Source organism: Zalophus californianus, chromosome 9 (assembly GCF_009762305.2).
Source record: "Zalophus californianus isolate mZalCal1 chromosome 9, mZalCal1.pri.v2, whole genome shotgun sequence".
In the NCBI taxonomy this organism is placed as follows: Eukaryota; Metazoa; Chordata; class Mammalia; order Carnivora; family Otariidae; genus Zalophus; species Zalophus californianus.
The window spans coordinates 29,253,774-29,279,411 of NC_045603.1; the positions used below are offsets into that span (position 1 = coordinate 29,253,774).

General features: G+C 40.3%; 1 protein-coding gene across 2 annotated transcripts in view; it reads left to right on the forward strand.

Moving 5' to 3' along the window:
* Positions 1 to 2,463: 2,463 nt before the first annotated feature.
* Positions 2,464 to 25,638, forward strand: part of CCER1 (coiled-coil glutamate rich protein 1) — a 38,347-nt gene continuing 15,172 nt past the window's right edge. Inside the window, exons 1-2 of one of the 2 annotated variants that reach the window (XR_003520186.2) lie at positions 2,464 to 4,262; positions 4,774 to 4,914. Coding sequence is in view for 1 of the 2 variants with exons in the window: in XM_027595753.2 (XP_027451554.2) it covers positions 2,905 to 4,173 (1,269 nt within the window). In the remaining variant the exon portion in view is untranslated. Of the gene's footprint in view, positions 4,330 to 4,773; positions 4,915 to 25,638 lie in introns of those variants that run through there. The other variant, XM_027595753.2, reaches the window with a different exon arrangement.

Consider the following 25,638-nt stretch of genomic DNA (forward strand, 5'->3'; position numbering starts at 1 on the left):
GAAGAGTAAGGATGGAGCAAGAACGATACCTTGTTAATGTTCTTTAATAAGGACAATTAATATGAAATGTATGTCACCATGGGAAAAACAATGTTTTTAATTATCTGTGAGTTAATCCCTTTAAAACAAGGAAGACATTGATGAGAATTCCACTACAGCAACATGGTCAATTTCCAACGTTCCCAATTAAAACCCAGTATGTATACCACATATGTCCTCAGAAAAATAAATCTGTGGTATCAGCATTCCAATTTGAATTAAGCAGAGTAAGGGGAGAGTAACCACCAGATGTGTGATTCTCCACCCAGAAAGGGACACTGGGGGCTAAAAGTGTCAGCATTCTGCACTTTGAGTCAAGCAAGCTTGTCTCCAGCAAACCACAGAGCAAACAAAATTGAATGAAGCCTGTGGCATCTACAGGTCCCACCGCAAGGGTTGGAGTCCGGATCCAGGATCCCCACCCTGTTCTCAATTTTCAACCGGGAAGGCATAAATGACCTTTGCAGGCTTCGGGGCTTTCCCCCATTTACTTCTCTGTCATGTACAGGAGGCTTGCGCAGACTCGGGTTCCCCGTGGGCAATGTTCCATTTTCCACAATTCCACTCACCACAGGAAAGCAATAAAAGGACATACTCTGGGACGGTTTTCTCTAGGATCGAGCCTGGTAGCTCGTCCTTGATGTTTCTAATAAAGTGGGAAAAGAAAAGGGCACAAGGGCAGGGATGCTGATTTTGGCATCACGCACAGGGTTGGTTATCTTTACATACACTGTACCAACTTCTTTTTTTTAATACTATTTTTTTTAATTTTTTTAAAGATTTTATTTATTTATTTGACAGAGACAGAGATAGCAAGAGCAGGAACACAAGCAGGGGGAGTGGGAGAGGGAGAAGCAGGCTTCCTGCCAAGGAGGGAGCCCGATGTGGGATTCGATCCCAGGAGTCTGGGATCATGACCTGAGCCGAAGGCAGACGCTTAACAACTGAGCCACCCAGGCGCCCTGTACCAAGTTCTTTTAAAGTCCTGCAGTATTTAAGTATGACAGTGACGATAGCTCACAGCTACTGTGCACTCGTGGTGGCGTACCTGCGCTAGCTGCTTACTTAACCTTTAACATAACCCTATGGAATAGGCATTATAACTATACTCTTGATGTGGGTTAGGAACCTGAGGTTTACAGAGGTTCATCATTGCTGAATTGAAGTTGAAGCACATTTTCATTAACAGATTTCAATTTTTTGTGAGCAGTTTTAGGTTCACACTAAAATGGAGTAGGTTTCCCATATAGAGAGATTTTCCATGTACGCCTTCTCCCCACTCATGCAGAGCTTCCCCCGTTACCAACATCGCCCCCGCCCCAGAATGGTACTTTCCTTTCAACAGATGAACCTGCACTCACATATCATCATCACCCAAAGTCTACAGATCACATTAGGGTTCAGGCTTGATATTGTACATTTTACGGATTTGGATGAATGCATAATGACATATATCCACCATTATAGTATCACTCAGAGTAGGTTCATGCTAATTTAAATCAAAGCCCATATTCTTAACCATGTTATAAAGACTCCCAGTGTATGTGTTGTCTGATAGACAAAGGAACCTACCAAAAGACATAATTGGCATATTTGTATTCTCAAGAATAAACCCCCTGTATACATCCTGGTACTATTTATTTAATCAGCGGACATTTGCATGCTATGTTACAGTTAGCAAAGTGTTTTCCCAAAGGATTTCGTGTACTCGTTACAAGAGTCCTACTTAAGGTAGATGGGCAGTATAGTGCAGCCACGTGGTTAAGAATTTGGTTCGGGGGGCCAAAGAGGCTTAGGTTTAAATACTAGCCCCAAAGTTCCTTGTCCCCACGACCTTGGGTGTATTAACCTCTCAATTCCTGATCTGTGAGGCTTCGTAACAAAGCCTACCTCACAGAGGTACGTGCCATGAGCCCATGCTTGCTGCAAGCACACGCGATGAATGTTCGTGGTCGTGTTTCACGGATGATGCACTACAACCCCCAGGAGTTTGAAGAGTGTGCACAGGCCATAAGGTAAGGAGCGGGGCCCGGTTTTCTGTCTGACTCTACGGCCTTTTCCTCTGTCCTCTCGACCTCCAAAGGTGTAGGATTTACGATTTCCAACATACAAGTTCTCCCCCCCTTCCAAGGGGTTCAGCTAAAGGTCCATCATCTTTATCCCCGCACCTCCAGGTGGTACAAAGGTTTCAAATTAACTGCCCCAAACGTCGTCTGAGTTGGGAAGCACAACCCCAGCCTGGGGCCCACTCTCCCTCTTTCAAGAACTGCGTCACAAGCCCCCTGCGAACATTCACGGGGCACCTCCTTCCACCCGGAACCCCTCTCCTCGCACAGGGAGAAAGACCTCGACCCCAATTGGCTATCGCCCTGGGCAACCAAGGACGCGGTGGGCACGCGGGGGGCTCCGGCCGCTATTTAAAGGCTGCCGCTGCCCGCGCCACCTCAGTCCCGCCAGGACGGCGACGGTGAAGCACCTGGGTTGGGAGGGAGCAGCAAGGTAACGCGCAACCCCTGCCTCCCCGGTTCCCAGCCCGCGCCTCGGCCGAGGCGGGTGTGTGTGGGACCCGGGAGCGGGTCTCACCGTGCGTCGCCCACCAACACCTTCCTCCCTCACCACCCTTACCCAGCCCCAGTCCCGCCCAACCCACCTGGGCAAGACAGCTTGGGTGCGAAGGACAAGAGATTACGAAGGAAGAGCGATTGAGCAAGCGGAGAAGAGGGCTCCTCCTGGAGAGAAAGGCCATCCCGGTGGCAGGCACGTGGGGCTGCGCCGACTGACGAGGCTCTGCAGAGCTTCGGGTCTGGCCAGCCGACGACAGCTTCTAGGACGCTTCCATTTACACCTCCGGGAGCTCCCTGAACGATGACCCAGACCCTCGACAAAAGGGAGGACCCTCTCAACCTGGGCGGCGGCTGGGCGTCCTCTGCCCCGTTACGTACCTGGTCTACCTGCCACCGAAGGCGCAGGGGTGCTCCCATATACAAGCGGCGCCACCGCTATGGTCCCAAGTCTGAGTACGAGCCCCCCAGGAAACAGCCGAAGCAACAGCACGGTCCGGGCCCTTGGTTCCAACCACCCCGACGGCCCTATTGGGCCGTGTACTCTAACTGGGGGCGCTGGGGAGGGCCCTGGCGCCCACCTCCAGCGGGATTCTGGAAGCCTCCTGGCCGAGTGCAAGTGATCCGGGTGTTTGGTCTGCACCCGCTCTGCCTCTGCTGCTGCCCCTGCTGGCGCGGGCCCTGGAACCCCGGCTGGGCGAGGCCCCCCGGCAGGAAGAAGCGCTGGGGCCGCAGGGGCCGCGGCCTGCGCCGCCACCCTCGCCGCTCCTTCCCGAGGAGCCCGCCCGTGGATCTGAGCACGCTGCTACGGCCAGTCAACCTGTACGGGTGGCGGGCCCCCGGCATGCGGGCGCCGCGGAACACCACCCAGTTCATCATGAACCAGATCTACGAGGACATGCGGCAGCAAGAGAAGCTGGAGCGCCAGCAGGAGGCGCTGCGGGCGCAGCAGGCCCAGGCGCGCGGCGCGGCCTCCCCCGAGGGCTCCTCCGGGAACGACGCGCCCCCCAGCGGCGGCGCGGAAGCCGCGGAGCTGCAGGCAACTTCGTACAGCTTCTTGCGGAATCCCTCTCGGGTCTTCAGTCCCGACCCCGACAAGGAAAACCAGTCTCCCGCCGCACAGCTCGGGGAGGAGGAGGACGACGACGAGGAGAAAAAGGAGGCGGAGGAGTGTGAGGAGGAGGAGGGTGACGAGGAGTGCGACGGGGAGTGCGACGGCGAGGAGGAGGAGGAGAGCGAGGAGGAGGAGGAGGAGGAGGAGGAGGAGGAGGAGGAGGAGGAGGAGGAGGCCGGAGATGAAGAGGAGGTCGAAGAGGCTGACTGTGTGGAGGAGGGGGAGGAGGACGAAGAGGAAGAGGAAGAGGAGGACACAGAAGAGGAAGAGGAGGGGGCGGAGGAAGAGGAGCAGAGCGAGGAAGAGGATCGTTTACCTCTGGAAATGCCTTTATCATTCCTAGTGGGGGCTGAGGAAGAGAGAGAGAACTTTATAAACTGCACTTACGGAAGCCCGGAACCGATCATTCCCGAAGTGCCACAGGAAGCTCTCCTCAGGGTGGAGGACATTAACTGTTAGACCTCAGCGGAGGGATGGAGAATGGGATGGAACTGATTTGAGGCTAAAATGGATTAGCAACTTATTAAAAAATAAAACCTAATTAAAAAGTGAGTTCCATTAATAAACATACCTATGTAAACCCCTTCTTGGGCCATTATAAAATGTTTAAAAACTGGTGTGTTTCTTCATGACTACGGGTGGGGGAAGGGGAGCTTTCAAATATAATTTAATTGGAAATGATTAAAGGCCAAATATTTTATCACTGCAGTTTGAATAGTTTCATTTGGCGTTTTCCCCTCTAGACACTTGAGATTTCTTTTTCTTTTTTTAATTCTGGCAATGCTGAATTTATTTTTTTTTTTTTTGGTAACAAATTTATTCATCCGTCTACTTAATGAGCTTGGAATCCACAGATATTTTGGCTGTTAAACATGCTTAAGCAGCACATGCCATGGCTATGGAATGCGTATCAGTGCTCTTAACAAAGTAGTGACACCACTGAAAAATATTTTTCCTTGTGGATTCTCCACCTTCAGAGTTCATTTTTGAGGGTCGTATTTTGATAACCCCATTCGCAGTCTCCTGTGGCGTCGCTCATTTATATTCCTTGTTCCACAGTGCTATGGATCTTCCTCAGAAGAACATGAAGTTGCTTCTGTGGAACTGGTTATCTGCCATGGCCTCAACAGCCCATAAATCCATGCATGAGAGGATGCCCCATGGTCAGAAGTCAACTTGTACATCTAGTTAAAATCCAAGGTAACTGCAAACAATGGAACATAGCTTAGATTTTGAAGCCATGTTTTGAAGCCATGTTCCTGGATATATTCCTTGTCCTAAGTTCACAGGAACCATAAAAATAGTTTTTGCAGAATGGATTTTTTTTTTTTTTTTTAAGGATTGTTGGCCTTTGGGGGGTGGAATACCTTATTTCTTTCCCGGTTTGTCTTCCTTAGAAAGGAGAGTAAAACAAAGACGCGTAAGTGCAAGCCTGTGGGAGCCAGTTTCTAATGTCTAAACAATTACCTACGGAGAATACATTATTCAAAGCAATAGCTTTCATTCAGACATTTTTAGGAAGTAATAATACATTTCCTCCTGGGCACTTAATTCTCATAACTTAGTAAAAGGTTCCATCCATAGCATATTTCCAGGCTATCCCTAGATGAAAAATTTGAACCTGCTTTCTCAAAAATTACATTTTTTGACAAACTGTACTTCTAAGTATAGTTTGAACCGCAATTCAGTATTTATTTGGTGAAGAGAAGACTGTATGGTGATATCTTACCTGGATGTTGCTTTTTACTCCTATATCCCAGTGTACTACAGCTTTAGGGGTGATAAGCTTAAGCTCTTGGAAAATAAAAAATAAATAAATAAAAATTAAAGGGTTAAATGAAAGTACTCTGTTTTTCACTTCTTATTATTGAAATATTAGAAATCTATTCAGCAATACTTCTGTGGTCAACAGGATGAACAGAGGTAACAGCTAACACACTGTAGGAATTTTAAAACGATGCTGAACACTCCAAACTACAGCAGTGGATAACCAAACATTTAATAATACTCTAAAAGATCATGACTTTCTACAAGATGCAATTTCTGAGTGACCTACAAAAGTGGTTTAAAACTAGCTACCCATAGTACTATTACTATTCCAAAGTATATGTAGGGGGAAGCCAAGAGTCCTTCCCCTGAGACTGGTCCATGAATCCTTGCAAATCATAGCTCATAAATACTTTATCCAAGACATTCAAATATTCACTAAATCGTAAGTATGTTCTCATTAAGGATTTAGGATTTCATTTAGGATTTCATTTCTTCATAATCACATCTGGACAATTCTCAGTTTATTATTACAAAAGATTCTACTTTTGCCTTAAAAAAATTTTAACACATTAATTACCTCCATAGGCACAAGGCATTCTTCACTAGCCCTTGTAAAGGACGTAAGCATGAGCAGTGCCTCAGGAATTTCCTCTACTTCCCAACAAATAGTTACTGCACTACTAGGCGCCAAACAATGTGAATCATGATAAAGATACAATGGTGCAAAAATAAAATCCCTACTCTCAGGTTGCTTCTTAGTTTAGTAGAAAAGACACGTTAAATGAGGACGTAGACGAATCAGTCACTGCAAGCAATGCTAAGGAAATGCATCGCTATGATCATAAGTATAAATCACAAGGAAACCCAAGAGAAAAGCTGGGGATATTAACTGTGGGCAGAGGGAACCATGCGTGAGTCTAAAGGCCAGGAGCTGGGAGGAGCTTTGTGCCTTTGAGGAACTGAGGACAGAAATACAAGTGTCCCAAAAGAGCAGCCAATGAAAGTGACAGAGGTAGGCAAAAGCTCTATTATCTGTTCATTTCTGTGCAACTCACATCTTCTGAAAGACACCAGCAAAAATTAAGGAAGGAAATGATTAGTCACAGATGATTCTCTATCTGAACTCTTTGTTTTATTAGCCAGATATTGTGATGGTCCCTTTAATATGAAATAAATAATGCTGGGGGTGGGGGAGGATGGTCATCCGAGTACACCCATCATTAACACTTTCCAGACACCTCCCCACCCCACCCACTATCATCAATGACAGGGTCATAGGGATTGTTGCTTAGCATGCTTGGAGCACTCCCATGGAGAACCTCTGCACAGCGTGTTCAGGACAACTTGATAATTCAGTAGTATCGGTATGAACTCAGAATAAACCCAATCTTTAGTTTTAGAGTTAAGTGTACACTTGAAGAAAACACAATTTTCCAAAGTATGCTCATTATTCTTAAAGTCAGTTCAAGCTTGACGAGTGAACATAGTGATAAAGAGGTGCCACGTAGCCATTTCTGTCAAGAATGGAGGTATTCTTTCCTTTGTCAATGAGGGGAAAAACAACATTATAAATCACAAATATGTTTAGAAGGCCCAGGCTTGATAAGAATCTTTGCTGTCTATTCTCAAGTGTTTTTAAATATAGAGACTTTGGTAATTTTCCTTTCCTAGTGACTGACAGCATTTCTTGATTTATCTTCATTACTTTGTCTCCACAGTAACTCAAAGGGACTTTTTTTTTTCTGTGAAAATATTAGTCTTCTAAGGATAGTAAATCCATTTGACATTTAGAGATCAACTCTGAATTCTGAGTATAGTTTCATAAAACTTTTAGCATCTGCATATGAAAAAAGTAATTCCAACATATTTAGTTCCATTAAAATAAACACAAGAGGTGACATAACCAGTTTCCTGCCAGCCACACCAAACCTAGAGAGTCTGGGAAGAAAATGATACCAGTATCTTCTCATACGTGATATCGGGGCCTGGAAGTAAATAGGACTAAGAAAACATCTTCAATTTTGATTTTAGCAGCATAATAAAATTATATATGCAGCTTTATTGTTTGTATTTAGATAGGTTTATATTAATGTAATCACCATAGAAAATTACTCTTAATGCTTCCAAATTCCTTCGGCCTTGGTTATCTGTGTTTTTAAAGCAAAATCAGAATGTGGCTGCATATTGCCTGTTTCAGTACTATCGTTTTGCATCTATTTACTTTTAATCAGTTAATGGAACATAGCCAGACATCAAGGTCAGCTGATGGAAGAGAAAAATTTGGGCATCTGTGTGTGGTCACGGCTGCAAAAGACACTCATGGCAGTCGTCACTCACCTTGGGGCTGTTTCCTCAAATATATTTGTCATACTCCATTGCCGCTCAGACCTACTGCGAAGATCAAATAACCCAGTATTTAAAAAGTGCAGTATAGGGATGCCTGGGTGATTCAGTTGGTTAAGCGTCTGCCTTCGGCTCGGGTCATGATCCCAGGGTCCTGGAATCGAGTCCCGCATCAGGCTCCCTGCTCAGCGCGGAGCCTGCTTCTCCCTCTCCCTCTGCCTGCTGCTCTCCCTGCTTGTGCTCTTCTCTCTCACACACACAAATAAATAAATAAAATATTTTAAAAAATAAGTGCAGTATAGATTGCACATCATTGTTAATCATTATATGCTAAACTACACCTTATAATCAAAATCATGTCAGTTTCTGAACATTAGATCACTTTAGGTTCATTAACGAGGCCCAGGAAGTGTCATCTCATGGCAATTCTGTTGGACTAAGATATCTAGATATTTTAGTTGTTAGCACTAAATTAAGCATGAACCACCTTGCCCTAGACATTCAGTTTGGGCTCCTGGTAAAATAGTGTGCAAATGTAGTGGTCTGTCTGGTGCCTTGATATTGAAAGTGTAGTCCATGGACCACACAGTATTGGTACCACTTGAGATCTTGTTAGAACTATCGATGCCTAGCCTCTAACCCACACCTTGTGAGTTGGAATCTGCTTCGTAGCAAGACCTCTAAGTGATATGCATGCACATGAGAGACCTAGAAGTTCTGTGGTTGAGGGGTTTGTGCCATCACAGGGCCGTCATGGGAAGTTAATGTTCAAGATCACAGTCCGTGGCTCCGAAACTTCTATTATTTACTACTTGTGTGACCTTAGGCATGTTACTGAAATTCTGCCTTCTCATTTTCTTCCTCTATAGTAGCTACCTCATGAGAGTAAATGAGATTTTGAAGACTAAATGGGTCAATACTTACCAAACACTCAGAATAGTGATATTCAATACCTACTAGTTATCAGATAAGCATTCAGTAAATGCACAGATGAGACCATTGACATATTATGTGGTGTCTAAAAGTCACTTGTTAAGTAATCAGAGCAACTATAAATGTAAAACCTCACAAGATAATTAATAAAATGATTCATTGATCTGTCTCATTTCCCCATGGATAACTCATTAGATACATTACTTTGAGCTGCACTTACCATTGTGCAGGGCTATGAAAATCAGTTAAATCTCTACAGCTAGAACTTTCTGTTCTTTATCATCTCCCCCTAACGCCAGGACAGTGATGTTTCTTTCCTTCTTATGGCTGACATTAATTCCTTAATAGCTAGTGCTAAGAATTATCCACTCAAGTCAGGCTCATTCTTTTTCATACAGGCAATGTGTCTTTTCAACATGTGTTTTGATGTGATGCTTAAAGAAGTTTCTATCTTATGCTAAGTCTAAAGACAGTGAAAATTCCAATAAATATTAAATAGCTGCTATAAGCCACCTACGTGGAACACATCAGCTATTCAGAACAGAGATCTTAATATTTCAAAAACCGTGTAAGCATATGCAAGATTCTTAACATGCATTATCACATTTAGACATATAGCCACACTGGGAACTAATGCTTTATTTTCCTAATACAGATGTAGGACCTGAAATTCAAAGAAGTAATTGTTTCAGGACCCAAGTCCTCTGTTCTGAGTTTAAAGTTATGGGCCCACTGTATTATTGGAACATCTCTCCCTGTTGTCTTATTTAAGACAGCCTGTGTAGAACAAAATTTCCTTTAATAAGCTTGACCTGAGTTCCAAGGAGAGGAGAAAAGATTATAGTCTCTTCAGTGTGGGGTTGGTAATAATGGCACCTAAGGAGATACTAATATTCCTGTCTCAATTATCATTCTTAGTAGTGGTTTAATAGTTTATGTAAGTCATATGATGACAATCTTAGGAACTGTTAATTAATAATTTTATATATATATATATGTGTCAATATACACATATTTGGTGGGAAACAAAACACCTGATTGGGATAATTTATAGTTTTAGATGTTGTGTTGCTTCTCATCTATAATTAAACCACAATCAAAATTTTATGTTAGAAAAATATTCACAAGAATGGTAGGTAATTTTGTAGGGGTGTAAAATCCCTGGGTATCATTCATAATACTATAACATTATTGAAGATTCTGCCTTATACTATTAATATTAGCATCTTCTGTTGTTTTCATGTGGCATTTGAACTTTTTATAATGGTTGATACTTCTGTTATCATGAAATATGTGGGTATTCTCTCTGAATGGATTTAGATTTTTCAGCATGTCACTTTAGTTCTAGTAATTCAAGGCTTTTTACTGGTGTTAATTTAACTTACCAGTTCTCACAAAAATCACTATTAGACTTCATATGATATTTACCATTAATAGCACTACCAAAAGTGAAATTATAATGCTGCTATATATAATCATATTTTTTTGTTGTAACTTTCTTTCAATTGTAACATTCCCTGAGAGGTAATATAAAATGACAAACTGAGGTCAAGACTAAGTGGATCTACATTCTCTCACCCCCAGTGGATTTTCCAAAGTCAATGTTCATCTTTTATTTATTCTTTAAAAATAAAAAATATCAGGGGCACCTGGGTGGCTCGGTTGGTTTGGCAACCAACTCTTGATTTCGGCTCAGGTCATGATCTCAGGGTCATGAGATCAAGCCCCACATCAGGCTCCACTCACTGGGGAGTCTGCTTGAGATTCTCTCTCCCTCTCATGCTCTCTCTGTCTCATGCCCCCTGCCCCTGCTCATGCTCTCTCTCTAAAATAAGTAAAAATAAATCTTAAAAAAAATAAAAAAATAAAAATAAAGCATGTTTTCCTTTTCTTAAAAAAAAATTGGTGAATTCCACACTATATCCTGCAATAAACCCATCGCCTTGAAGTATATAGCAGGACTAATATTTAAATACAAAACAAAGTTAAACTGACTTTCTTTTATTTACGCTTAGTTTTGCCTTCTTTCAGAACATGTTTTCTTCAACTATTAATATATAGGTGCCACCTAGTGGCAAAGGAAAAACTTTTAGATGTGAACGAATGATCACAGTGTTTCTGTTGTGTTTACAGATGCATTTTGGAGGGACACACATATATTAATACATAGAAAAGGAATATTTTAAATATGTTGGCACAAAGCACCATATTAAGATATTTGTATCATTTATTTGAATGTGTTACCAAACATCTTGGTGTTTAATAATAGCAAAATAGGTCTTTTTGACCATGAAACTAAGCCTTAAATATAAACTACCAAAGTTTGTAAAAGAAAGAAGGAAAACAGACCCACAAGGCTCTTGGATTTCCATGGATTATTATTTTTATACTTATAATTTTATACTGATAAGAAAATTTTATCTAAATGTATTACTGCAATAAATCTATTTTGAATTCCTTTTGGCATTTATAATTAATATCAGCAATCTGTACTGACAGTACTTGTTTTGATTTTAATATCAACAGCAGAAAAGACAACAAATTTGGAATTGATCTTTATGCTTAAATTTTAAATCCACATTGCTGAAGTAAACAATGCTTAATATCTTAATCCTGAGAAATAAGAGTATGTGTCCATTGGCCTAGTTTTAGTTTATTTTATATTTTTTTTAATTTTAAGTTTTTATTTTAATTTCAGTTAGTTGACATACCTTGTTATATTATTTTACCTAGTTTTAAATGAAAGACTTGTGATAGTCAATTACCTCCTGGGACTTGAGCATCATTTAATTTATTAATGATCACAGACACTAATTAGAGTACAACTTACTAGGGAAAGAGACAAACCTGCTTATTTGTTTGTCTGGCATCCAGAGGATAATTAATATTTTTATTACCATCCCATTTCCAGCTCTTTCCAGCTGCTTAACCACTTCTATTGGGAGCATAAATCAGTGCTAAGGATTGGCTCTGCCTTAGCCTGAGAAGCCGTTTCCACATTTACAATTCTCTTGGTAATGCGTTCATCAGTTGCTCCGAGCACCTCCAGAAAGAGCAGGTACTCCTGCTTTGTACTTCCTTCACACTCCCTTCATTGATAATTCCATTATCCTTTTAAAATTATGGTTAGTTTTCTGTAGTTCTCTTCTGCCTAGAAAATCCCCCCAGAGCAAAGAACTGATTTTCTATTTTCAGTGCCGACTCTTGCATATAAGAAGCCCTCAATACATGTTTTTAATATTATGAAAAAATAAAATGAAAATCTATGAAATGATCTCTGAGGATTAGGTAGTTCTCATAGGGAAGCATGACTTATTCATGATGTGTGTACTAAAACCATTTTCAGCAGGAAGCCTGGAGAACATCTCTTGCACCCTAAACTCTATGTCATACAATGGGCAGGTCCTTGTGGACAGGCAGATCCTTATGGGAACTGAACAAAGTCCTTTAATGTAACAAGGAAGCTCGTGGCTCTAGCTTGTTAGGCCACGGAATCATGAATAAGAACCAACTTGGTAATGCTCACAGCAACGATTCTCCTCTTAAAGAGCACCTGAAAATAACATTTGAAGTTTATCATAATTCTGAAGTTTAAAGTACCTGGTTTGGAAATTTAAACACTTATTTTAGGGACGCTTGGGTGGCTCAGTCGGTTAAGCGTCTGCCTTCGGCTCAGGTCATGATCCCAGGCTCCTGGGACGGAGCCCTGCATCGAGCTCCCTGCTTCTCCCTCTGCCTGCTTCTCCCTCTCCTCCCTGCTCGTGCCCTCTCTCACTATCTCGGTCTCTCTCTCTCAAATAAATAAATAAAATATTTTTAAAAAACACTTATTTTGCCACGTTTAAAGTAGCGTGGGCCAAGTCCTTATCCTGTGCCAGGACTGCTCGGTTAGTTTAGCAGTGAGGAAGCTGAAGTTGAGGGCTACTGAATGGCTCCTGTAGTCAAGGGTGCAAAGCTAACAGATGACTGAAGTTGGAAGCCCCGCACTCCTTGTATCATTGCTCTACTCCGTGAAATGGGGCGGGGGGAGGGGGGAGTGAGTATGATGAAATTTCAAATTCAGTTCAGATTATTCAAGGACATCCCTCAGAAGTCAAACTTGGGCAGTCACACTGCATATTGTAATCCTGTCCTGAAAAAATGCTGAGTCTCAGTAATTGATGTCCAAAGGTTCTGTGATAAATTATTTATGGGATGAGACGTTTTTAAAGAGAGACAAGCAGCAGAGTGCCAAACCATGCTAGAATATTCACATCATTAGAGCAGTTTCCTGGCCCCTTTCCCTTTTCTTCTAAGGTGAAAGTAGAAAGCACATTCTGATTGCAGAATTCTTAATTCTCTAAATGAGGAATCGGCTGTCGCTAATGGAAGTGGGTGGGAATGGAAAATTGTCAGCGGCTGACGGGTAAGAACCCGAGGGCTGTCACTGGTAGGGGAAAATATAAAATATGGTATAAAAAATAAAAGCCGTAGCCAATATCAGGAGGTCAGTTGAAAGCTTTGGGTATAGTGAAGAGTCCAAGTGTAAAAGCTGAGAAAGTTTCACCATAAGGAAAGCATCAGGAATTAGAGGAAGCAAGAATTGAAATAGCAAATGTGTATGAAACTTCATAGAAAATAAGGATTTAGCTAGGAATAAAACTATGTAAAGTGTCACAACTCCTCTGAACACTCATTACCATCAAACCCAGCCGTAAGTAGGGCAAAAGACGGGGAATTTAAATTTTGGTGTACTTTAAAATTCCTTTTTCAAAATAGTTTCCATTGGTCAATGTCATATTTATGTTTTGTCTAGCTTAAACACCCTACCTTAAACCTCACTACTCCTTAAGTTTAAGACAATTTTTTTCTCTATTAATCAACTATTACATTCTGCACTTACCAGGAGAGAGTTGACAATGAATAATACCCAATGAATATATTAGCATGGATTAGTTTGTCCAGTGTAGCAAAGCTGTTGACTTAGAGAAAAAGAGGGCCTGTGGAAACGGAACAGGATAAGACTTGAGGGGGATTGTATGTGGTGATGCATTGCTGACAGAGGCTGGAGAGAGAACGCTGGTTGGTCTAGATTACATACGCCAGACAGATTCACAAGGATTTTACTGAAGTCCTTGAGGTCAAGTGTGTTTTAGAACACAGAATTTTTCAGCATTTAGGTTGTTCATTGTTATTGGCCATTTTTATACAAAAACTGTAGGACACTAAAGTTTAGACTCATAACACAGCTACTTTGCAAACAGAAGATAATCAGTACTCACTAAATTGAACACATATTAGATATGTTACATATGGACTGTCAGGTCATTTAAATCATTTCACTAGGTAATGATCAAACGTCGAGTTTACCTATCCAGGTAGACTGATTTATAATTCATGTCAATGCACCTAAGTTTTTTTTTTTGTTTTTTTTAAGTAGGCTCCACACCCAGCGTGGAGCCCAATGAGAGACTCAAACACATAACTGTGTGATCGAGACCTGAGCTGAGGTCGAGTCAGATGCTTAACTGACTGAGCCACCCAGGCGCTACAAGAACTTTTTCTATTCCATTACCAACTATGCTACTTATTCCTAAGATTACATTTCTATGCACATGTATAAAAATATATATTTATATAAATAAACACATATATACACATTTGTAATTTCATATGACAAAATAGTTCCCTTTGGTGTGCCATTACTGATTGATATTACCTATAAAGATGCTTAGGCTAGTGATCATCTAAAAAAGGATAAGAATAATTTATGTTTGGCTTTGCCTTACAAATGTTAATCATACCTTCTACAGTAGATTAACTTAATTAAGGGATATTTGCATGTGGGGGAGAGTGATACATTCAATTAACGTACATTTAAAGCAGAGGGTAGGTCCAGTTTGGGAGGCCATTCATTCATTCACTCACCCATTGTGTTTTGTGTACTTCCTAAAATGTCTGGGACTAAGTGCTATAGATACATCTAAGGGTTATATTCAAAATATTGAATCCCCGGTAGGTACTATGGGTATCATTTAATCAGAACAGACACTGACCAAATGACACTATTTTATATATACATAGTATATATAAAAAATAGTCTCTGCCTCCAAGAGGCTTACCATTTCTTGAGGAAGATTGATGAGTTAGAGCTAATGAGGGTAAACACAGGACAATAAAACTTCTTCAAATAATCCACGAGTTGTCTTTTCCCTATTTGTACTCTTACCTATTCCCTAGGTCTAGATGCATTGAAAATTAATAATCCAGAGGAATCCAATCAACCAAAAATTGTTATCTTCAGAACATGATTTAATGTAAAATCATTTTAAGGGATTTTTTAAGAGTTAACTTTTGAGGTTGGCAGCTTCTCTTTAAAAAAACAAAACAAAACAGCATATACATTTCTCATAGCTGCTAAATCATCCATTTAAACCTACCTTAAAGATCTGTTGCTTTCTTTCAAGTTCCCATATTTGTTACATAGCACAGCAAGATTACTGCTTGGATCATATTTCATGTTAAATATGCTTTCAGAAATTGCTATGATTGAAAACCATCAGAAATTGAAGCAAAGAAAATTAGCCCATTTCTATCCGAACCAACCAACTACACTATCTCCTGCCCTACTTGCTATAATTTGAAACCTAGTCAGACATGCTCAGAAACAAAGGGGTTTAAGGAATATTGGTTTTTTGTTAATTTCTAAGACTTAATTGAGCTAGAATTCCTTAGTATGTTGGGCTTTTAAACATTTTCAGGGTACTAATTAAATTACTGATTATTTTTAAATTTAAGAATTTTCCCCAAATGCAAATTTACCCCTGCAGCCAAATATCAGCATATCTATTTTCTAAAAATATCCCCAGATATGGAGGAAAAAAATTAGAAGTCAAGCCCTAATGCATAAACAAAAGCTACATGCAGTGTTAATGGCACTTAAAAATAAAATTAAATAAATTATGCAAAAACACACATACAAGGCACACGACTTAATATGTGTTTCCTAGGTGGCCCACCTCATTCACTGAAATAGATGGTTTTCTTCCTCTATATGTCATTAGGTATTATGCAGCATGGGTGGTGCATTGCAGATGTTGCTTTGACTCCTAATTTCCCCCAGGTGGCGATCTTTTCAAAGAAGCGATGGCAACACCACCACCAGAGAGAATGGAACACCTTACTCACTATGTTAATCTCCACAGGAGGAAAAAAAAAAAAAAAACAATTTGGGACACTTTATGATTTTAAATTCTGTCTCCAAAATCTAACAAAATTGAAGAGATGGACATTATCTACTTTAAAATTTTAAATACATGTTTGAGAAAAGATGTTTCATAAACACTTGTTTGAATTACGCTAAGGTTTTCATTTATTAAGAGGTGACTGAAACATTTTACAGAAATTTTAATTCCTGGACCGTCTTTAACTCCTTTTCTAAAACCCTGCCATTATTATTGAATGCGATGCTTCATTGGTCTCTTTAGATTAGTAATTTTTTTTCCTCACTGCCCAAAATTGCTCTTCTGTGGATATTCCACTGATAAATAAAGAAAAGTGGGTAAGCAGGGCTAAGCCCACTTACATTTTAGACCCTTCCATAATATATTGAAAAGAAAAAGAGACTCCCTCGATGTAGATAAAATGGTAGAGAGTAAAAAGGATTCTAAAATTCAGAAAGATAAGACCTTTGCTTTTTCTTCCCACCTTCTTAATCTAATATATATCTTCTAGGACATTCATCCATTCACACTTGACGTTTGTATATACGGACTCTGCTTTCCTTTGCTTTGGAACCTCACTCTCTGCTTTAGCTTTGTTTGCATTTAAAATTTTCAGAGCTCCACCCTAAGACTTCAACCTTCCAGAGATGTGGGGCTGGCAACGATGAAGCAGGACTCCAGTGTCTCTCTCCTAAATGCTGTCACAGAGTAATTTGGAGGAACCAATAATCCATCTAAAAAATAGAGAGAGAGAGACTTAAAGTATCAATTAATATTTATATAGCTATTTGCAAGGCAATTTCACAGTTTTTATACACTTTGACACTTTTAACAAACTCAGTCAAAAGCAAGAATGATCACCAACCCCATTTTATAGATAAACCTCAGAGAAATTAAGGTCTGTGATCAGGCTTAAAAATTGGCAACTGTGGGGCGCCTGGGTGGCTCAGTCATTAAGCGTCTGCCTTCGGCTCAGGTCATGATCCTGGGGTCTTGGGATTGAGCCTCACATCGGGCTCCCTGCTCAGCGGGGGGCCTGCTTCTCCCTCTCCCACTCCCCCCTGCTTGTTTTCCCTCTCTCGCTGTCTCTGTCAAAAAAATAAACAAAATCTTTAAAAATAAGTAAATAAAAAATTGGCAACTGTTCGTTTTTCCTTTGTAAGCTCAATAGTTTTTGGCTACATCCAGCTCTTGCCAATGAGAATCAAATCCTGCCCCTGCTGCCTTCCCTTGGCCTCCACCTGCCCCCACAGGGTACTGCGGTGTTCAGCAAGAGGAGCTGTTTCAGATTTGAGGTGGTTTGTGTCGGTAGCCGCTGGGAAAGGATTTATTGAACCAACTTATGAGAACCTCCCAACTTTCTAATTGGTGCCCTGAGCAGAGGCCACGAACAATAAAGGTAAGCACTAGAGTTCAGTGCATTCTTACTAAAACTTCTGCCAGAGTTCCATTTGGATCTTCGACAGGGTGACTTCCATCTCTCTCACCATCTTCTCCTTGGCCACTGCTCGAAATGCAATGCCCATCATCCCCTGCTGTCCATCCATCTGTCCTCCCCTAGAGTCCCACTGATGTCCCCTCTCTCTAGTCCTCTCCTCATTGCCCTTCTTCTGTGGTCTTCCTTTGTTACCTCTGGAAACCTCCAGGCAGGGCCAGCTACGTAAATTGTAGGGTCCAGGGCAAAATGTAAACTTAGGGCCCCTTATGTGAGAAAGCAGGGCGGAAAGCTTTTTCCTTTCTTCTGCAGGCTCTTTTTTAAACCAGTCACAGTGGCTTAAAAAAAAAAAAAAAAAAGAAGAAGAAGAAGAAGAAGGGGGGGAATCGGAGGGGGAGACGAACCACGAGAGACTATGGACTCTGAGAAACAAACTGAGGGTTCTAGAGGGGAGGGGGTGGGGGATGGGTTAGCCTGGTGATGGGTATTAAAGCGGGCACGTTCTGCGTGGAGCACTGGGTGTTATACGCAAACAATGAATCGTGGAACACCACATCAAAAACTAATGATGCAATGTATGCGACCGAAGCCCTTCTACCCTTCTGTGCTCCGTCTAGCAGGCACCTGAACACTATGCAACTTTCAGTGATCACTTGATTGCCTCCAGAGCCCAGTCTTCCTCTCCCCCAGAAACCCTGCCATCCCCCTAGCTCTGTTGGAAACCCATGCCATAATAGCCATGTCACGGGCCCTTGGCCTCAACCCCAATGGCTTTCACGTCCACCTTGTCAATTTTGCCATCATACCTCAGTCTTGCCATAATCGGGAGCCACAAGTCCAGTGATATCTTAAATTCTAACTCCCTGTTCTTTGGCAAATTTCTTCTCTTATTTTGTTCTCTAACCCTTTGCTCTCATAAAGAGAAGTACAACTTTTTAGGGAAGAGGAAGGGATTCTTTGGATGGAGTAGAAATGAGGTTTTGATTTTTGGCTTAAGGGTTTTAAATTGTCCCATATCAAATTGTTTCGTGTTTCCCGTTTCACAAATTTTGTAGCTGATGTCATGCGCTTTTCATTGTGTTATCACATTTCCAACTGTTTTATACACATACACACGGACACACAGATGCATACACACACAATTTCCATTCTAGAAACATGAGGAAAGAAAACACACTTTCTTCTCTACTCTCCATCCTGCCAACTTTCCATGGAGGCTCACTACACAGTTTTCTTTGATTTCACTGAGACTCTCAGACCCTCCAACACTCATTTTTCTTTCACCCTGCCAAATCCTTTCTGGCTTCGTTTTAATCAGTAATATGTCTAAATTTCATGATCTATTCCTTGACCTTCTTTCTTACAAATATCCTCATATCCTTTGTTTTTCCACTGAATCAGCCCAGAAAACCAGGAACTCAGGGTCACTAGCAATGATTTTAAAAATAGTACTAAGAGTTGCAAGCTTCCTAGGTTTCATCTTGGTTTTACCTAATTGAATCTTTACAATGATCTTATGAGGTGAATATAATTATCTCCAATTTACAAAGAAAGAAACTGAGAATTGGTGAGGCTCAGTAACTTGTTCATGTTATTTCTGAAGTTAGATGTGTGTTTCCCAAATGTTAGTGTGTGAAAATATCCAGAGATCTTATTCAATAAGATTTCTGGGTCCCACCCTAGAGATTCCGATTTGGGAGAGTTTGCAAGTGGGGTATAAGAATGCACATATTTAACAAGCTTCCCAGATGATTCTGTAAGGCTCAGTTGGGGCTCCCATAATTTTCCTTTCAGCAGGTTTTTATTTGAACTTCCCCTGAAAAAGAGAGACTATCTGGAAGGGGAAGGCACCTTGGGAAGCCCTCCCTTTCCCTTTTGGGCCCTGACAGCCCTATTATTGTTGCTTTCTTGCAAGCAAAGTGAAATTAGAAAGATCTGTGTCTGAAACCAAATTGACTTTTAAACATAAATCATACAAGGAGTCATATAAAATACCAGCTTTGTCAGTCAATTATATGAAAAATAGTCTTATTTAAGTTATTGATTCAACTTGAATGTACAGCATTAGTTGTTAGCAAGTCAAATGGTTTTTCTCTTTGTGTTGATTCCTTTTTTTTTTTTTATTGATTTTGACCACTGTGACTTTTAAGAAAATTCTTAAACAGTATCTATAAACTATTACAATATTACTACTTCTGACCATGAGAAAGTAAAGCACAAGGGGACATGTACTGACTTCTTTGTATAATTATTCACATAGGGATCGTGAGGCAGAGGAAAAACATTATAAATCTTGTTAACATGAAATGTTATAAAAACATCTTATAATTAAACATGTGATTTTTAAATACATGACTACCAGAAACAGCCAGCATTTTTCTTTGTTTGTTTGTTTAATAACCTATGATTTTTCTGGCTTGTTAATAAGCTCTACATTATAAACAGTATTGCCTTTGAAAGTCTGGGATTCTACATGCATTATAAGATGTTTTGCCTTCCCATAATTCCTATACTTGCACGTAAACCTGATTTAACTGCATTCATAGTATTCAGTGTATCTGAAGAACCTCTGAAATGTTATATTCCACTTTTTCCCCTTCTGTCAGTGGCTGCTTTATTAGATGTAGACAGCTGGGATAGCATATGTTTCTTTAAAAGAAACCTTTAAAATTTAAAAGTTGAAGAACACAGTTTTTAAATCCACCCAAAAAGTAGGGTGAGTTTTGCTTCTTATGAGATTTATGAGACATCTTAAGAAATTTCCACACCGACATGTCAGAAGCCTTCCTCTACACTTGAAGGAACACTGTAATAAGAATTAAGCCCAGAGATGTTTTCATTAATTTTTGGTGCAGTTTCATATAAATCATTTAAATTAATGGCATTATACAACTTCATTTGTAAATCAAAGTTGATAACACTTGCATTGTTACCTTAGAGTATATATTTTGAGACCAAATGGAGTAACAAAAGTAAAAACATATTGATAAAGGTGGGGAGCAAGCGAGGGGAGAAAGAGTGTTTATTGGTCATTCATTTTGTGTCAGGCACGAGGCCAAAGACATCACATATATTTTTTTCATTTAAACTTCACAGTCTCTTCTGTAGGGTAGACATATTAATCAATATTTTAAGGACAGGATAGTAAGGCTCTAAGAAATTAAGTAATTTGCTTAAGGCCAAAGAGTAAGTCTTGGAGCCTCAATTAGCACATTGCGTTGGTTGCATCTTCCGCAAGGATCAAGAATGCAGCCACTTCTCCCCACCCCCACTATTACTACCCTGGCATGAACTACCACCTACCCGTGCTTGCTTAGACCACTGCAAAAGCTTCCTTCTTATTCTATTTTTGCCTTTGTCTCCCTACAATCTGTTCTTAACACATAAGAGGGAGCCTTTTAAAATTTGTCAGATCATTCACACCTCTGTTCAGAACCCTCATAGAACTTCCTAACTCATTCAGAATAGATGCCAAAGTCCTTAATGAGTCATAAACCCCTATGCATTATCTGGGATCCTACCTCCTATTATTTCTTTGGCTTTGATCTCTGACTCTGTTCTTGCTCGCTGTGAACCAGCCACACTTCCCTCACCTCACTCTGTTCCTCAAACACTGTAGTCAATGCTCCCTCTTGGGCTTTGCCATGGGACTATTCTCTCCCACAAAAAATGCGCTGTCCCGAGCTGCCTACTTGTGTCTCCTCCTCATCTTTTCCAAATATTTGCTCAAATGTCACCTTCTTGATGAAGCCTTACCTCAATTGCCTCATTCCCAACCCCCACCCTGGAGCTTCCTCTCCCTTGCCTTATTTTCTCCTTGCAACATACCACCATCTGCCACAGGGGGGAAAATATTTTGACAGCTTCTCCCATTCCTCCACTAATAGATAAACATCGTGAAGGGAGGTACTCTTCTGTGTTTTCGCCTTTGTATCCCATCTCCCAGTGTCCTGAAGTTGAGTTCCTTTCTTGTAATTGCTCTTGGATGAAGGAGCTCTGCCTCACCAAGGTTAAGTACCTTCCCTGGGGAAGCCTCCACTCAGGGACTAGTGAATGACAGTAGGAAGGACCAGACCCCTTGCCACAGTCTGGGGCAATGCACAAGGGCCATCCAGCTCAAGAGCTCTCTGGAGACAGGCTGAGGCCTTTTGCAGAACCATGTATTTACAATTCACCCTGTCACTCTGCCCATGCTGCAGCTTTCACTTTTTTCAAAATGTTCCTGAGAGCACACCCCAATAAACATCTTGCAAGCAAATCTCCATCTCAGACTTTGTTTCCTTGAGAACACAATCTATGCCCCAGCACCAACAAAAATCATGCCATATAATAGGTGCTTCAATAAATATCATTTCAGTAAATAGGTGAATGAATGAATGAATGAATGAACTAAGATAATGGTTAAGAATCTGTATTCTGGAGTCAGAAAGATCTGCATTGAAATCCCCACTCTGCCTCTTAATTCCTGTGACGTAGACTTACTTACTTACTTAACAATTAATTTTCTTCATCCATGAAAGAGATTATAATAGTACCTTTCTCAGAAACTTTTTTTTATTATGTTATGTTAATCACTATACATTACATCATTAGTTTTCGATGTAGTGTTCCATGATTCATTGTTTGCATATAACACCCAGTGCTCCATGCAGAATGTGCCCTCCTTAATACCCATCACCAGGCTAACCCATCCCCCCACCCCCCTCCCCTCTAGAACCCTCAGTTTGCTTTTCAGAGTTCATTGTCTCTCATGGTTCATCTCCCCCTCCAATTTCCCCCCCTTCATTCTTCCCCTCCTGCTCTCTTCTTTTTCTTCTTCTTCTTCTTTTTTTTTTTTTAACATATAATGTATTATTTTCTCAGAAACTTTTTTGTTAGGATTAGATGAGAAAAAGTGTATAAGGCTCCCATCCTAGTACATGGAACATTTGGGTTTTTAACAGATGCTGTAAAAATAATTATTACTGTTACTATTTCTGCAAGAAATGTAGTCAACTTCCTATGTCAAGAGTTATTTCTTTCTATAGCTTGATTGAATTCTATTACCGGGTGAGAATAAGAAAGACATAAATGGAGACACTTTTCTCCATCATCCTGAAGGAAATATATGTGAGAGTGAAGGTGAGAAATATGAAAATAGTCATGGTGGACACAGGTTAAACAGATTAAACAAACCTATAGTCACAGTTTCTTGATTGGAAAAATAATGGAATATACTGGTACATATTATAATTCTGTTAAACTGGTTAAAAGGGCAATTAGCCTGGTCTCTGTTTCTAGACTGGATTTAGTTAAGCCAGTCAAACAAAGCCTTTGGTCATCTAAATGACTCGAACAGATATGCGTGAAGGAATATTTCAAGATCTCTCACTAAAGTTTGTTCCCTTGGTACCATCAGATTCTCCTTCAAATAACTTTTAATCTGTTTTAAAAATTTTAATCTATTGCATCCAGTTTTGGCTACTATACGAATGCTGGACCACTGATCCTGGTCTTTTGAGCCTCAAATACAATACTTTAATTAATCAATGAGTTATTCACTGAGCCTTGTGCCAAATACTAGGCTGGGCTTCATGACAAGTTCTAATTCATGTTCCTCATTGCTGTTCTCTGACCTCTTTGGAGGCCCAGAGTCCCTTTCATCTTTTCTAATTGTCTTATTTTCATTTTTGTAGATCTTCTTTGAATGAGCTCCAATTTCTCTACAACTCTCATAAATACTTCAGGAAAGGCTTGATTATTGCCAAATATGGGAGAAAGATTACTACTCATGATAAGCTTGTCATACTCCTATTAATATACTCCAGCATAATGTTAGCTTTTTAAATAATTGCTTTAGGCTGCTGAATCATCCGATTCGTGTTATATGATGAATTTTAAGCCATTTTCCCCTCAGTACTTGAGCACACAAAGTCTTTCTTAAATCAATTGAATTTGTTTTTTGTTCCTCACTGTACTTTCACTTACCCTTTTACATGCAATCGTAATTTCTTACAGTTGTGTTTTCTACATATTCAAGTTAAATTCTCATTTTTTTCAAAAATTGGCAATTCTTCCTATACTCTTCCTAGCTTAGTTCAATTCAACCTAATATTTGGCACCTATTATGTGACAGGAATTGTGCTAGATAGATATTATGGCCATAAAACAGTTAAACACAGACCTGATTAAGAAGTTCTCAACATAGAGATGACAGAAAATTCCAGGTGCTGAAATAGGGAAATGCATTCATTCAGAGGGAGGTCACTCGGTGGCTTCCTGGTGAGGTAACACTAACTTGAACTGTAATGATTAAATGGGAATTAAGTAATGAAGAAGATAGGAGCCCAGCATTCAAGGCAAAGCATATTTACTATCCAATTAAAAGTTTAGAGATTTAAAATAGTAAATGTAGGTGGGGATTATAAATAGCTTCTCATCACTAGTACAAAATACAAGCTGAGGAATGGTGAGAAATTTAATAAACATCATTTCAAACTAAGGAATGAATAAAATATTATATGATCTTTGTCGGTCTAGTGGTTAATCACGCTAAACATTGATCCTCATTATTTGCAGAGGCCATGTTTGTGAATTTCCCTACATGATAAAATTTACCTGTAACCCCCAAATCAATATCCAGGTGCTTTTGTGGATATTCGCAAATGTGTGCAGAATGATGAAAAAGTTAAGTCAACCAACCCGCACATTCCTAGCTGAGGCCAGACAAGATGACTCCTTTGCTTTCTTATCTCAGCTCTCATGCTCTAAGCAAGTATCTTTTTTGAGGCCTACTTAGTGCCATGCACTTTTGTATTTTGTGTTTTGGTGATTTTGCTACTTAAAAATGGGCCCTGATGTTTACAGCAGCTTTATCAACAATAGCCAAACTATGGAAAGAGCCCAAATGTTCATCAACTGATGAGTGGATAAAGATGTGGTATATATATAACAATGAAATATTACTCAGTCATCAAAAAGAATGAAATCTTGCCATTTGTGAGGACCTGGATGGAGCTAAAGTGTATGATGCTAAGAGAAATAATCAGTCGGGGGAAAATACCATATGATTTTACTCACATGTGGAATTTAAGACACAAAACAGACAAACATATTGGAAGGGGGAAAAAAGAGAAGAGAGAAAGACAGAAACAAACCATAAGAGACTCTTAATTATAGAGAAGAAACTGAGGGTTGCTGGAGGGAGGTGGGTGGGGGATGGGTTGGATGGGTGATGGGTATTATTAAGGAGAGCACTTGTGATGAGCACTGGGTATTATACATAAGTGATGAATCACTAAATTCTACACCTGAAACCAACTTTACCATATATGCTAACTAACTGGAATTTAAACACAAACTTGAAAAGAAAATTAAATAAATAAATAAAATGGGCCCAGAGTGTAGTCTGTATTGGTCGCTAGTGTTCCTAAGTGCAAGAAGGGTATGCTGTGTTTTATGGAGAAGATATGGATGTTAGATAAGCTTCCCAATTCATAAGGCTAAACTAACAAGAAGTGAGCTCCATCTCCAAGCAAAATCACGGCCTTGCCTAAACTTCTAAATTTCCTCAATAGGAAGGGTAACTTCTGCCCTCTCATTTCATGGTTTAAGGGCATTGTCAGTAGTGTCAAGCCATGCTTGACTTTGAGCTTTGTCACCAATGAAGTCCTGGAGGAAAAAGTATCTGCAGTGAACATGTGCCAACCACATATAATTCTTCCAAAGCGGGCATGGACTGAATTTGTAGGCATTCGATGAATCTTGTATTGATGCTGCATATAATGGCAGCACTGTTGATGATGAAAAGCGTGAGCAAATGTTGCACATTCACCTACCATGGAGCAGCTGCACCCAGGCTAGGAAGAATACATGCCTTGAGGTCATGTTTGAAACAATGAAATCAATCTGATGCTTAGCCAACTGCTTCTTCACCCATGGCACTGTACTAGGATCAGTTACGGACAACACAGCCTCTGTCCACAAGAAGTTTACAATCTAGTGAATTTTTGAGGGTATGACAATTGTTTACTATAATGTATATTAAAGGGATGCCTAGGTGGCTCAGTCGGTTAAGCGGCTGCCTTCAGCTCACGTCATGATCCCGGGGTCCTGGGATTGAGTCCCACATCTGGCTCCTTGCTCAGCGGGGGGCCTGCTTCTCCCTCTGCCTGCAGGTTCCCCTGCTTGTGCTCCCTCTCTGACAAATAAATAAATAAAATCTTTTTTTTTAAATTTATATTAAAGAGACATAAAGAGAAG